Source organism: Entelurus aequoreus, linkage group LG25 (genome assembly GCF_033978785.1).
Source record: "Entelurus aequoreus isolate RoL-2023_Sb linkage group LG25, RoL_Eaeq_v1.1, whole genome shotgun sequence".
Lineage (NCBI taxonomy): Eukaryota > Metazoa > Chordata > Actinopteri > Syngnathiformes > Syngnathidae > Entelurus > Entelurus aequoreus.
Window position 1 is genome coordinate 31,832,045 of NC_084755.1, and position 16,383 is coordinate 31,848,427.

Below are 16,383 nucleotides of genomic sequence, written 5' to 3' on the forward strand. Positions count from 1 at the left end.
GGACATTCACAGTGACTTTTATCTCCACGACAATACATCGGCAAAACACTTTAGCTACAGAGCTAACGTGATAGCATCGGGCTCAAATGCAGATATAAACAAAATAAATAAACCCCTGACTGGAAGGATAGACAGAAAATCAACAATACTATTAAACCCTGGACATGTAAATACACGGTTAATGCTTTCCAGCTTGGCGAAGATTAACAATGCTGTTGCTAATGACGCCATTGAAGCTAACTTAGCAATGGGACCTCACAGAGCTATGATAAAAACATTAGCGCTCCACCTACGCCAGCCAGCCCTCATCTGCTCATCAACACCCGTGCTCACCTGCGTTCCAGCGATCGACGGAAGGACGAAGGACTTCACCCGATCATCCGTGCGGTCGGCGGCTAGCGTCGGCTAGCGTGTCTGCTATCCAAGTCAAAGTCCTCCTGGTTGTGTTGCTACAGCCAGCCGCTAATACACCGATTCTACCTACAACTTTCTTCTTTGCTGTCTTCATTGTTCATTAAACAAATTGCAAAAGATTCACCAACACAGATGTCCAGAATACTGTGGAATTTTGAGATGAAAACAGAGCTTTTTCGTATTGGATTCAAAGGTGTACCAATACTTCCGTTTAACTAGTGACGTCACTCGCATACGTCATCATACAAAGACGTTTTCAACCGGAAGTTTAGCGGGAAATTTAAAATTGCACTTTATAAGTTAACCCGGCCGTATTGGCATGTGTTGCAATGTTAAGATTTCATCATTGATATATAAACTATCAGACTGCGTGGTCGGTAGTAGTGGCTTTCAGTAGGCCTTTAACCCTGGCAATGGACCCTGTGTGTATATGTATGTTATTGTTATGCTTAGCATTCATGACTGCCTGCTGTTGCACTGATCAGCCTAGTGGTGGCTCACATCCATCACACACAGAGCTAATTCTATTTTTGGGCAGAATTAGTATAATGTTCCCAATGTTAAAAGGATAAACCCATTGTTTACAAATTTGGTAAATAAATAACCAAAAAATTTATATTTTGTTGTTTTCTTACTGTACCGAAAATGAACCGAACCGTGACCTCTAAACCGAGGTACGTACCGAACCAAAATTTTTGTGTACCGTTACACTCTTAGTTGACTCCCATCAATAAAATGACTACGCTGAATATTTAAGTTTTACTTCTATAGTATAGTCCCTTAGAAAGATGTACTGTCATAAGAACGGATGCTGAAGTGTGAAGGCTGTACTGTATCTGTCTATCTTCACTAACAAAAGGTGAATAAAGCGACTTCACATATTGAAGGAGCTATGTAATCGGCATAGAGAAACACATATTTTCCGGCTTCTGTGCATCACTGGCGCTTTCATACATACTGTAAGGTGAAACCACTTAAGGATGCACACAAAAAGTAACTTAAGCTGATCGTGCTTGAGGTTACCTTAGTGCTAGCTAGTTGTCCTTGCAGCGAAATAGCAGCTATTAGACACACGAAGAGTAGGCAGTGGGCAGCTTTCCAAGGCAACAGAAACCCACAGAATGGGGACCGGACACGCAGTGGACTTGTGAGAGGTAGCATACTCCAGCCGAAACCACAAATTGCAATTACTGAGACTTACGTTTTCTCACAGAAATATAAACCTACTCACACCGGAACCTTTGACATTTCCGGTAGATCCCAAGTCCAGTCCAGTTGCCAAACCTTGAGATGCTTACAGTGTTTCCCACAGGACTGCAATATATCTGTGGTGTTGGGTTGCGGCTTGGAGCAAAACTCAGTGGGCCTGATCTACTAAGAATCCAAATAACAGGCGCTAAATAGCGTGTGCAAACTATAAAATTGCACATACTATTAGTGGGCATGTTGCGAATGATCTACTAAGCCTGTGTGCGCAAATCGCCCAATTTAAATGAGGATTCTGCATGTACTACTGGACTGGTCACCTTGGAAACACTCTTGTCCTGCACATCCATGGCATCATGATCCATCCAACCCATGTTTAGCTATGATGTGGAACATGCAGCAGACAACTACAAACCCCGTTTACATATGAGTTGGGAAATTGTGTTAGATGTAAATATAAACGGAATACAATGATTTGCAAATCATTTTCAACCCATATTCAGTTGAATATGCTACAAAGACAACATATTTGATGTTCAAACTGATAAACAATTTTTTTTTTGCAAATAATCATTAACTTTAGAATTTGATGCCAGCAACACGTGACAAAGAAGTTGGGAAAGGTGGCAATAAATACTGATAAAGTTGAGGAATGCTCATCAAACACTTATTTGGAACATCCCACTGGTGAACAGGCAAATTGGGAACAGGTGGGTGCCATGATTGGGTATAAAAGTAGATTCCATGAAATGCTCAGTCATTCACAAACAAGGATGGGGCGAGGGTCACCACTTTGTCAACAAATGCGTGAGCAAATTGTTCAACAGTTTAAGAAAAACCTTTCTCAACCAGCTATTGCAAGGAATTTAGGGATTTCACCATCTACGGTCCGTAATATCATCAAAGGGTTCAGAAAATCTGGAGAAATCACTGCACGTAAGCAGCTAAGCCCGTGACCTTCCATCCCTCAGGCTGTACTGCATCAACAAGCGACATCAGTGTGTAAAGGATATCACCACATGGGCTCAGGAACACTTCAGAAACTCACTGTCAGTAACTACAGTTGGTCGCTACATCTGTAAGTGCAAGTTAAAACTCTCCTATGCAAGGCGAAAACCGTTTATCAACAACACCCAGAAACGCCGTCGGCTTCGCTGGGCCTGAGCTCATCTAAGATGGACTGATACAAAGGGGAAAAGTGTTCTTTGGTCTGACGAGTCCACATTTCAAATTGTTTTTGGAAACTGTGGACGTCGTGTCCTCCGGACAAAAGAGGAAAAGAACCATCCTGATTGTTATAGGCGCAAAGTTGAAAAGCCAGCATCTGTGATGGTATGGGGGTGTATTAGTGCCCAAGACATGGGTAACTTACACATCTGTGAAGGCACCATTAATGCTGAAAGGTACATACAGGTTTTGGAGCAACATATGTTGCCATCCAAGCAACGTTACCATGGACGCCCCTGCTTATTTCAGCAAGACAATGCCAAGCCACGTGTTACATCAACGTGGCTTCATAGTAAAAGAGTGCGGGTACTAGACTGGCCTGCCTGTAGTCCAGACCTGTCTCCCATTGAAAATGTGTGGCGCATTATGAAGCCTAAAATACCACAAGGGAGACCCCCGGACTGTTGAACAACTTAAGCTGTACATCAAGCAAGAATGGGAAAGAATTCCACCTGAGAAGCTTCAAAAATGTGTCTCCTCAGTTCCCAAACGTTTACTGAGTGTTGTTAAAAGGAAAGGCCATGTAACACAGTGGTGAACATGCCCTTTCCCAACTACTTTGGCACGTGTTGCAGCCAGGAAATTCTAAGTTAATTATTATTTGCAAAAAAAAAGAAATAAAGTTTATGAGTTTGAACATCAAATATCTTGTCTTTGTAGTGCATTCAATTGACTTTGGGTTGAAAAGGATTTGCAAATCATTGTATTCCGTTTATATTTACATCTAACACAATTTCCCAACTCATATGGAAACGGGGTTTGTATACTCTGCCCCACCTTTTCTGGGCTACAGTACAACTGGTGTCTGCTAGCTCTACATCAGCGCTTAAGTCATACAGGAACTGCACTTTTTTTGGTAAAATTATCGTTCACAATCATTATGAGAGATAAGAACACACATCTTTTTCAACGATTTTAAATATGATTAAAAAAACGCTTGAAAGATGCGGTTAATAGGAGTCATCGTTGTAGCCTTCAAGGCCCTTTGAATAAACTTCAAAACCCTCCATCAATGTTTTATATACACACTGCAAGTCTATATATAATGTAGTAACAGACACATTCATAACAATATGTAATATGTTCAATATTTACCGCGCATTGATTTCTGTTTCCATAGCAGCGCACGTCTGACTCCTGGCAACATGTGTGTTCCTACTTCCGGAATCAAACACGAGTGTGTGTTCTAATCACAGCAGACTTGGTAACAGACAATGAAGACGACTACAGTAAAATGCAGTGCACTCAAGACAGACACAATAGTGAGGGCTCAGTGATGTACACATACCACTAGAGCAGGGGTCACCAACCTTTTTGAAACTAAGAGCTACTTCTTGGGTACTGATTAATGCGAAGGGCTACCAGTTTGATACACACTTAAATAAATTGCCAGAAATAGCCAATTTGCTCAATTTACCTGCAACTCTATGTTATTATTAATAATTAATTATATTTACACTTAATTGAACGGTTTAAAAGAGGAGAAAACACGAAAAAAATGACAATTACATTTTGAAACATAGTTTATCTTCAATTTCGACTTTAAAATTCAAAATTCAACCAAAAAAAAGAAGAGAAAAACTTAAAAAAAGAATTTATTGAACATCATTAGTAATTTTTCCTGATTAAGATTAATTTTAGAATTTTGATGACATGTTTTAAATAGGTTTAAAATCCAATCTACACTTTGTTAGAATATATAACAAATTGGACCAAGCTATATTTCTAACAAAGACAAATCATTATTTCTTCTAGATTTTCCAGAACAAAAATTTTAAAAGAAATTCAAAAGACTTTGAAATAAGATTTAAATTTGATTCTACAGATTTTCTAGATTTGCCAGAATATTTTTTTTAAATTTTAATCATAATAAGTTTGAAGAAATATTTCACAAATATTCTTCATCGAAAAAACAGAAGCTAAAATGAAGAATTAAATTAAAATGTATTTATTATTCTTTACAATAAAAAAAATAAATTTACTTGAACATTGATTTAAATTGTCAGGAAAGACGAGGAAGGAATTTAAAAGGTAAAAAGGTATATGTGTTTAAAAATCTTAAAATCATTTTTAATGTTGTATTTTTTCTCTAAAATTGTCTTTCTGAAAGTTATAAGAAGAAAAGTAAAAAAAATTAATGAATTTATTTAAACAAGTGAAGACCAAGTCTTTAAAATATTTTCTTGGATTTTCAAATTGTATTTGAGTTTTGTCTGTCTTAGAATTAAAAATGTCGGGCAAAGCGAGACCAGCTTGCTAGTAAATAAATACAATTTAAAAAATAGAGGCAGCTCACTCGTAAGTGCTGCTATTTGAGCTATTTTTAGAACAGGCCAGCGGGCTACTCATCTGGTCCTTACGGGCTACCTGGTGCCCGCGGGCACCGCGTTGGTGACCCCTGCACTAGAGGTTTAATGATATGAATACTTCATATTATAGTTATTGTGTCAGAAATCATCATAATTATCATGTTATTGTTGAATGTACTAAACAAGTACTACACAAACTCAAATCTTTTAAGCAAGTTTTATTTAGGAAATAAAATAATAGACACACAAGAAATGTTAAATATTTTTCTGGCTTCATATTATTGTTATTGGAGTGTTGTAATGTGTTTATCTTCTTTTGTTTTAATTTGTAAAGGTTTTAGAAGTTTTCCAAACGAGGGTTGCACATCCGGTTTATGTTACTCCACGGGGGTTCAGTTGGTGTTGTAGGCACGTACGATGTCCGTGTAAGAATCTTTATAATCTATCACTCAATGCCTGTAAGTCAAATGTACACAATTTAATACCTTAGTTCAGTGGTTCTTAACCTGGGTTCGATCGAACCCTATGGGTTCGGTGAGTCGGGCTCAGGGGTTCGGCGGAGGTCAAGACACACCCGACTCATCGTGTAAATAAAAACTTCTCCCTATCGGCGTATTACGGATACGGCAACAGCAGAAGTCACACTGATTTGCAGGTGTGTAATTTGGTGTGAGTTTATGCACTGTGTTGGTTTTGTTCTTTGAACAAGGTGATGTTCATGCACGGTTCATTTTTTGCACCAGTAATAAAACATGGTAACACTTTAGTATGGGGAACATATTCACCATTAATTAGTTGCTTAATAACATGCAAATTAGTAACATATTGGCTCTTAACTAGTCATTATTAAGTACTTATTAATGCCTTATTCGGCATGGCCTTATTATAACCCTAACCCTCTAACCCTGGCCCTAACCCTCTAACCCTAACCAAATAACTCTAAATTAAGTCTTTGTTACTTAGAATATGTTCCCCTAGTGTCCAAAAAACTCTAAATTAAGTCTTTGTTACTTAGAATATGTTCCCCATACTAAAGTGTTACCAAAAACATATAACTTTGTCTTGAATTTGAAAAAAAACATTTTATTTTTCACTAAAGAAGGGTTCGGTGAATGCGCATATGAAACTGGTGGGGTTCGGTACCTCCAACAAGGTTAAGAACCACTGCCTTAGTTGCTCAGACAGCAATGTGTTTATATAACTTTAGATTTGGGTACGTATTTTCTTAATTGGACAAATGAGGATTCACAACCTTATACTTTTGAAGCTGAATATATACTGCTGCTTATAAAAGCGAGCATGAAGGAAGAGTGAGACGTTGGAGCAGACAGAAGCCGGGAGAGTGAGGTGAAAGCGATTTTGACGCCATAAATGTGGAACTTGGAGCCAAGCTATTTCAACATAAATGGAGTGCTTACCCAAAATAAACAGGAAACGTCCCCGGCCATCTGGACCAGACAGACAACTGTCCATCGAGTGAGTCACTTTAATATTGATCATGATACACGCAGCACGTCATGCGTGTTAGTACAAGTACAGTACATACGCTGTCTGGCTAGCTTTGTACAAACAAAACATGAAATAATACTTTACAGATACTGTAATATGATTGTTCATGTTTTTCAGTCAGTACAGTTTGGTGTCTAATCGTAGTGTTGTGCATTACAAACTCCGTGTTTCGTGTTGTTGTAGAAGCTAGCTTATCTCTTGCCATAGTTAGCTTTTATAGCTAGGACCGAAGTACGCTACAAAAAGTGTTTGCTTTTACAATAACAATGTCACTACAGCTTGGTTATTATACAGGTTACGGAACGTTAATGAAGTATTGTTGACGTTTTTTCAATGCATTTTAAAGTGATTTAGAGGTAGAACTGATTGCTCCCATTAGCTGAATTGCTAGCCACCGAGAACGAGACGATTTTTTACATGTTAGAAAGCAACAAAAAAAACAAAGAAACTTTTGTCTTCTTGTCTGTAATAATGATTGTGAACGACGGGTAAAATTCCCAAAAAGTGCAGTACCCATTTAGCAGCTATAACATGGAAATTGATGAATGGATAATGTGTCAAATATTTGTATTTCTGACAGTCCAAATACGATTAGCTCTCCGTCGTCTGTCATTGCAAATAGAGATTTCCGATAAATGCTTTAAAATGTAATATCGGAAATGATCGGTATCGTTTTTTTTAATTATCGGTATCGGTTTTTTTGTGTTTTTTTTTTTTTAAATCAACATAAAAAACACAAGATACACTTACAATTAGTGCACCAACCCAAAAAACCTCCCTCCCCCATTTACACTCATTCACACAAAAGGGTTGTTTCTTTCTGTTATTAATATTCTGGTTCCTACATTATATATCAATATAAATCAATACAAACTGCAAGGGATACAGTCCGTAAGCACACATGATTGTGTGTGCTGCTGGTCCACTAATAATACTAACCTTTAACAGTTAATTTTACTCATTTTCATTAATTACTAGTTTCTATGTAACTGTTTTTATATTGTTTTACTTTCTTTTTTATTGAAGAAAATGTTTTTTATTCATTTATCTTATTTTATTTTATTTTATTTTTTTAAAAAGGACCTTATCTTCACCATACCTGGTTGTCCAAATTACGCATAATAATGTGTTAATTCCACGACTGTATATATCGGTATCGGTTGATATCGGTAATTAAGAGTTGGACAATATCGGAATATCGGATATCGGCAAAAAAGCCATTATCGGACATCCCTAATTGCAAATGTGCTAGTTTCCACGTCGCAAAAACAGCTAAATTATTTTTGCATCTCCCCCTCCCAGTTGTGGGCATTCTAATAATCTGCATATACAGTACAGGCCAAAAGATTGGACACACCATCTCATTTCAATGCGTTTTCTTTATTTTCATGACATTGTAGATTGTCACTGAAGGCATCAAAACGATGACACCTGTGAAGTGAAAACCCTTTCAGGTGACTACCTCTTGAAGCTCATTGAGAGAATGCCAAGAGTGTGCAAAACAGTAATTAGAGCAAAGGGTGGCTATTTTGAAGAAACTAGAATATAAAACATGTTTTCAGTTATTTTACATTTTTTGTTAAGCACATAACTCCACATTTGTTCATTCATAGTTTTGATGCCTTCAGTGACAATCTACAATGTAAATAGTCATGGAAATAAAAAAAATGCATTGAATGAGAAAGTGTGTCCAAACTTTTGGCCTGTACTGTATATGAAGACAGACATTGTGGGCGTTACTTTGCTTATTTAAGAGACGCACCGGGTTCAGCTTTGTGTGTGCTATTAAGTTTGCACATGTTTTAGTACACCTGCAGTAGTTTAGGCCCGGTGTTCGTGCGTGGGCGAGTAAAACTGAGCTTCTTGGTTTGTGTCATAAGAAATGAGCGACATTATCTCTTAAATCAACAGCGAACAACAACAACTGTCTGGATTGGAGCCTGCAATGCCTCAGACTGGAAGTCTCTCCAGAGAGTGGTGAGGACAGCGGAAAAGATCATCAGGACTCCTCTTCCTCCTATCCAGGAGATCGCAAAAAGCCGCTGCCTGACCAGGGCTCAGAAAATCTGCAGAGACTCCTCCCACCCCCACCAAGGACTGTTTTCACTGCTGGACTCTAGAAAGAGGTTCCGCAGCCTCCGAAGCAGAACCTCCAGGTTCTGTAACAGCTTCTTCCCTCAAGCCGTAAGACTCTTGAACGCATCATAATTAAATTATCCCCTCAACTCCCCCCAAAATGGATTAACTCGTTGGAATAAAAAAGACAATATAACATACATCCATAAACGTGGACGCATGTGGAAAAGTGCAATATATTTATCTGTACAGTAATCTATTTATTTATTTATATATATTATTTAGTTTATATATATATTTATATATTATTTATATGTATATATTTATTTATTTATTTATTTATATATGCACCTTATTGCTTTTTTATCCTGCACTACCATGAGTTTATGTAACAAAATTTCGTTCTTATCTGTGCTGTAAAGTTCAAATTCGAATGACAATAAAAAGGAAGTCTGGTCTAGTCTAATGAATTTATCGACTAAAGTGTGCTAGTCTCATTAATTTCAGCAGCCGTGCGTTTTATAAGATTCAAAAACATTCATGATGTTTGAATGTAGGTGTGCGACGATTTGAAAGAGAATGTAAACACCATACGTCTGATATATCACTATAGTGACTTTAACAGATGCGTTAAAATGTAAAGTCAAAGTCAATTGTGGTATGTGCCTACTGGGTGTGTCTGATTTTCCCCATTTGTTGGCGAGTAAAAGCGAAAATGACAAATCTACAAAAAGAAAAAACCTTTCAAATCTGCCAAATCCTTAACGTTTAAATGACTTTATGAGAAACACTGGCTTAACAAAATGATCCTACTAAATCCATTTAATACACACAATGACTTATATCAAATATTCTGTTTATGATTGGTCAGGTTTTAGTAGTGAGTACTCAAAAATTCCAGAGAAATGTGGCTTACCTTCATGAGAACTGATTCGGACAGTTTTTCTCTGTTGACAATCTTTATGGCCACTTTCTGCCCTGTTATACAGTGGACACCCAACTTTACCAGTCCTGAAAGACAAGTAGAGGATGTTCTGGTTATCCAAGAAATAAACAGAAGACTGAAGAGGGAGTAAAATGCAGTATTCACAGGAATAATCCACTGTAAATTACAAATTGTGAGGATAAAGTTTAGCAACAAACCCAGACAAGACATGGTTAACTAGAAAAGTAGACCTCCGCCAGGTCCTATCTCCCAACAGTAAAAACAGTCCTGAATACAGACGGTGATCCGAATCGCCCCCAAAATGTAATCACTTGTTCCTTATCCACGTTCTGACATTTCCTGAAAGTTTCATTAAGATCTGCCTCTAACTTTTTGAGCTATGTATACAGAGTGGAGATGTCCGATAAAATCGGACCGCCGATATTATCGGCCGATAAATGCTTTAAAAATGTAATATCGGAAATTATCGGCATCGGTTTCAAAATTATCGGTATCTGTTTCAAAAAGTAAAATGTATGCCTTTTCATAACGCCGCTGTGTACACAGACGTAGGGAGAAGTACAGAGCGCCAATAAACCTTAAAGGCACTGCCTTTGCGTGCCGGCCCAGTCACATAATATCTACGGCTTTCCACACAAGTGAATGCAAGGCATACCTGGTCAACAGCCATACAGGTCACACTGAGGGTGACCGTATAAACAACTTTAACACTGTTACAAATATGCGCCACACTGTGAACCCACACCAAACAAGAATGACAAGCACATTTCGGGAGAACATCCGCACCGTAACACAACATAAACACAACAGAACAAATACCCAGAACCCCTTGCAGCACTAACTCTTCCGGGATGCTATAATATACACCCCCCGCATCACAACAAAATTAGGCATAATAATGTGTTAATTCCACGACTATATATATCGGTATCGGTTGATATCGGAATCTGTAATTAAGAGTTGGACAATATCGGAATATCGAATATCGGTAAAAAAGCCATTATCGGTCATCTCTAATACAGATAGAAGCCTCTTGTCAGTCATTCTCTGTCTTTGTCTCTGTGGGCGGAGGCGAGGCTGCAAGTTTACACGCACAGAAGTTGGCGCTTGTGATGTAAATGGAATATAACTAGAGATGTCCGATAATGGCTTTTTTGCCGATATCCCATATTCCAATATTGTCCAACTCTTAATTACCGATACCGATATCAACCGATACCGATATATACAGTCGTGGAATTAACACATTATTATGCCTAATTTTGTTGTGATGCCCCGCTGGATGCATTAAACAATGTAACAAGGTTTTCCAAAATAAATGAACTCAAGTTATGGAAAAAAGTGCCAACATGGCACTGCCATATTTATTATTGAAGTCACAAAGTGCATTTTTTTTTTTTAACATGCCTCAAAACAGCAGCTTGTAATTTGGGACATGCCCTCCCTGAGAGAGCATGAGGAGGTTGAGGTGGGCGGGGTTGGGGGGGTGGGGTTGAGGTGAGGGGGAAGGGGGTAGCGGGGGTGTATATTGTAGCGTCCCGGAAGAGTTAGTGCTGCAAGGGGTTCTGGGTATTTGTTCTGTTGTGTTTATGTTGTGTTACGGTGCTGATGTTCTCCCGAAATGGGTTTGTCATTCTTGTTTGGTGTGGGTTCACAGTGTGGCGCATATTTGTAACAGTGTTAAAGTTGTTTATACGGCTACCCTCAGTGTGACCTGTATGGCTGTTGACCAAGTATGCATGCATTCACTGGTGTGTGAAAAGCCGTAGATATTATGTGACTGGGCCGGCACGCAAAGGCAGTGCCTTTAAGGTTTATTGGCGCTCTGTACTTCTCCCTACGTCCGTGTACACAGCAGTGTTTTTAAAAGTCAAAAATGTTACTTTTTGAAACCGATACAGATAATTTTCGATATTACATTTTAAAGCATTTAACGGCCGGTAATATCGGCAGCCCGATATTATCGGACATCTCTAAATATAATGTGGTAGAAATGATCAGACTCAACCTCAAAATGTAACAAGTCGTTCCTTATCTCATTTGGGCCATTTCCTGAATATTTGATGAAAATCCGCCCGTAACTTTGAGTTATTGACAATCATCTCACGCCGTATTGTCCTTCAAATATAGCCGCTTCACTACATTGCGTATTTATTATTTTTTAAAGCATACTCTACATACTAGGTCTTATTTATGTAGTATATCTAATACAGTGCAGTATTTGTCTTATTTTCTATTATTATGCTGTGGCAAACTGCTAACAACAACACAGCTAATCTTGGCACTATCTTTCCTGCGACTAACAAGACTGCTACTAGCAACGCAAAGTGGAGGTGAACTCTTAATTGAAGGATGCACTTCATCTTCTGCATTTTCCTGAGGGAACTCTCCTGAAGGAATCAATAAAGTACTATCTATCTATCTATCTATCTATCCTTCTTCGATATCAATAACAGAGCCCCACATGATATCGGTGAGTCATTTTGAAATGAATTGTATAATTTGAAATTAATTGTTTTGTATTGTATGTTGTATATCATAAGATGATGTACATTTTAACAATGGGTCCCTATCCATAAGCCCTACGCTTCTAGGGATTCCCTTTTTGCAGAACGGACACTAATATTAACAAAAGGAACAATATTCTAATATAAAATGTCTGTATATAAATACAATTTTAAAAATGTGGAATGACAACGCGCAGAAAACGTTCCAAGTAAGTAAAGTAAGGCTCCACTTATTAAAAATTGCACTAGCCCGAAGCTAATATATGACATGCTACTTATTAGCATTAGCGAATTTACATGGCGATTGACACCTCCAAATTTGTTAATGAAAACTACAACTAAGGTGCACGTTGCAAACAGCTGACGCGTAATAAGTACAACACTTTATAGTTTTAACACTTTTTAGAGCGCAACAAGGCAGGAGGTAGCAAAGACTGAACTGACGAGCCATCACACCATAAACTATACACTACTGCCATCTGACGTCTTGGACTTGCAACTATAATTGAGACTCAGAAATGTCATAATAAACAAGATATAACAATTGGACAGCAGTTGTCATAATCAGCTCATTTTTTAATGTTGCAATAAAAACTAGATTACGTAAGGTTACACCTAAGATGATCACTTTGGGGGAATCAAGGATCAATAAAACTTTTTCTATTGGGCATTGTACTTGTTTTTAAGTTGTTTTTACTGAAACATTTTATACAACGTTTTGACCTATAACATCTTTTATGTTAATATATGTATGTCATTTATTTTTAATTGTGGGGTGCGACTGCTGCTGTTTTTGTTGTTCTTATATGTACTTATGTAACTTTGTCTTGCTGCCCTCTTGGCCAGGTCACTCTTGGAAAAGAGATTTTAATCCCAATGAGTTTTTACCTGGTTAAATAAAGGATATAGATAGATATATTTTATTGTAAAAACAATTATTTATTATCACACACAAAAGTACCAAAACTTGGTACCGTTGAGTATGGGTATCGATTCCCAGGTACCGGGAATTGACACCGGGATCGGTTCAAGTGTGAACAATACCTATCCCTGCCAGTGAGTACTATTATCTACAGTAGAACACACTCAAGGCTACACTATTGGGTGAAGCAAGTGAAAAGGTGACTATATGGGTGTTATTTCATGTTTGTTCCAAAAACCTATCTAAAGAAACAGTTTTTTATGCTCAGAGTGAAAATACTATTCCTACTTCGCCGGAAATTAATTTACCTCAGTCTGGCCTGTAACCAATTAGACGTGATAAACGAGGGACGACTATATAGCGGAATGACAGAAATGGAGTGAACACTCCCGTCAGTCATCCACTGTATTCATCTCTGCGGGGCCACTAGCATACACACACACAGAAATGTACATGTAAGGTAACGTAATCAGTAATCGTTAAGGGTGTAACGGTACGTGTATTTGTATTGAACTGTGTTGGTATGGGGGGTTCGGTTCGGAACGGAGGTGCACCGAACAAGTTTCCACACGGACATATTAAAGTAGCGCACCGCACGTTGTGTAAACAATGCACACCGAGGCACAACACACGGCATGCTAGCAATGACCGGGCTACTACAAAATGCAAAAAGTCAGAGCTTGAAGACCCTCCTGCTTCGTTAAGATCTTCCGTTTGGGAACATTTCGGCTTTGCGGTGCGATACAACAATGGATAACATCGCTTCAACGAAGAGAAAGACGAGCATCGTGCAAACACCGCATTCAAGCAGCCTCTCCTCGGCGAGTCAGGCAGGGCTAAAGCAATAACAAATGCCGTTGGTGTTTTTATGGCAGCAGATTTAAGACCATATTGCATTAAAAACTAAATTTTGACCCACTTCTATGGTGGAAGAACAATGAGCCCATATATCCTCTTACTGCCAAGTCAGCCAGGCACTACCTCGCCATACCTGCTACCTCCGTGCCCAGTGAAAGGGTATTTTCCACAGCTGGAGACATTTTAACTGCAAGCAGGTCTGCTCTTTCTGCAGACAATGTGGATAAACTGATTTTTCTAGCAAAAAAACAAGAAAATTGAGTGAAAGTCACCAGGGTTAAAGGCTTGAGGGGGAAAAGAAAAGTTAATCTGAGGCTGAGTTGACTTGAAACTGTTTAATGTTGCACTTTTTGTATGTAGAAGAAACGTTTTGTCATTTTATTTAATCTGAGCAACAACTTGAAGCAGTTTAATGTTGCACTTTATATGTGGAAATGTTGCACTTTATATGTAGAAAGGTTTTGTTAAGAAACCAATTCTGAGCCCCATCTTATTTAGTTTTTATTTTATATATGTTGACTGCATTAACCCTTGCAATGGACCCTGTGTGTATATGTATGTTATTGTTATGCTTAGCATTCATGACTGCCTGCTGTTGCACTGATCAGCCTAGTGGTGGCTCACATCCATCACACACACAGCTATTTTAAAGCAATGTTAAAAGGATAAAGCCACTGTTTACAAATTTTGGTAAATAAATAACCAGAAAATGTATATTTTGTTGTTTTCTTACTGTACCGAAAATGAACCGAACCGTGACCTCTAAACCGAGGTACGTACCGAACCGAAATTTTTGTGTACCGTTACACCTTAAGTAATCGTTAATCAGTTGTTCTGTAATCCCATTTCGGACATTACCTGAAAGTGTCATGAACATCTGACCCAAACTTAATGTTTTACTCACTAACTAATTAACCAACTAACTGAAAGGCAAACCAACTGCAACAATTAAATAACCTCCTGGTTAACATGGCTTATAAAGCTTATCAAAGTGCAGAGTAACCAGCTATTATAAATTCATAATCGTTATAAAATAATACAGCTGGAAAAGACTATGCTGCAACATACGCCAGCAGCTAAATTAGGAGCCCTTTCAACCGGTTTTAAAATGCTTCGATCATCATTTTCAGCGGTAACTCCACTGACAAGTGTTTTAAAATGCAAGACTTCTCTCGGCTAATTGTTATGGTTTACTTTGCAAGCAAAAATTTGAGTTACAAGCTTCCAGTTGGCGTAGCAAATGCCACAGTGAACCCCGCGAGAACCGCCCAAAACATCTGGTTTTACTTGCTAGCATCAACTGATTCCTAGAGACCGACATAACGCATTGAACAAAGTGGCAGGGCACATTGACATGGCGGGCCAACTTAAATGACGTGACAGACCACATTAAACAACATGACAGACCACGTAAAATTACATGACGGGCCAAATTGAATGACGTGATGGACCACATTAGATGATATGGCAGGCCACATAAAAGATGTGGCGGGCCACATTAAATAACGTGAAGGACCACATAAAAGGACGCAGCAGACCACTTTTATTGTCATGTCGGTCCATCTTAATGAGGTGACACATTAAACAACGCGACAGGCCAGATGAAAAAAAGTGACAGTCCACTTCAAATGACGTACCAGACCACAATTACATGGGGGGTCATTTTAAACGAGGTGAAAGACCACGTAAAATGACATGGCGCGCCAAATAAAATGACGTGGCTGACCACATTATGTGATGTGGCAGGCCACATTGAATGACATGGTGTGGCCAGATTAATGAGGTAACGGACCACATTAATGGCGTGGCGGTTCACTTTAAATGACGTGAAGGACCACATTAATAACGTGACGGACCACACCAAATGATGTGACAGACCACATCAAATGACGTGACAGACCACGTTGAATGACATTGAAGGCCACTTTAAATAATGTGAGGAACACATCAAATAATTTGGTAGACCACATTGAATGACATGGCGTGCCAGCTTATTGAGGTGACGGACCACATCAATGACGTGGCGGTCCACTTTAAAAGGACATGACGGGCCCTTTAAATGGGTGTGACGGACCACATGAAATGACGTTGCAAACCACGTTAATGATATGGCGGGCCACTTTAAATAATGTGAAGGATCACATTAAATGGTGTGGCAGACCAAATGAATAACATGACCAACCAGATTGAATGACATGACGGGCCACCTTAACGTGAAGGACCACATCAAATGACGTGACAGACCACATTGAATGATATGGCGGGCCATTTTAAATAATGTGAAGGATCACATTACATGGTGTGGCAGACCACATTAATAACATCACCAACCACATTGAATGATATGGCGGGCCACCTTAAATAATGTGAAGGAACACATTAAATGATTTGACAGACCACATTGAATGA

General features: G+C 38.5%; 1 protein-coding gene across 1 annotated transcript in view; it reads right to left on the reverse strand.

Moving 5' to 3' along the window:
- The window catches only part of LOC133642700 (serine/threonine-protein kinase BRSK2-like), an 87,013-nt gene that overhangs the window by 63,059 nt on the left and 7,571 nt on the right, over positions 1-16,383 (reverse strand). The window contains exon 4 of the mRNA XM_062037055.1: positions 9,658-9,752. Within this exon, the coding sequence (XP_061893039.1) occupies positions 9,658-9,752 (95 nt within the window). The remainder of the gene's footprint in view (positions 1-9,657; positions 9,753-16,383) is intronic.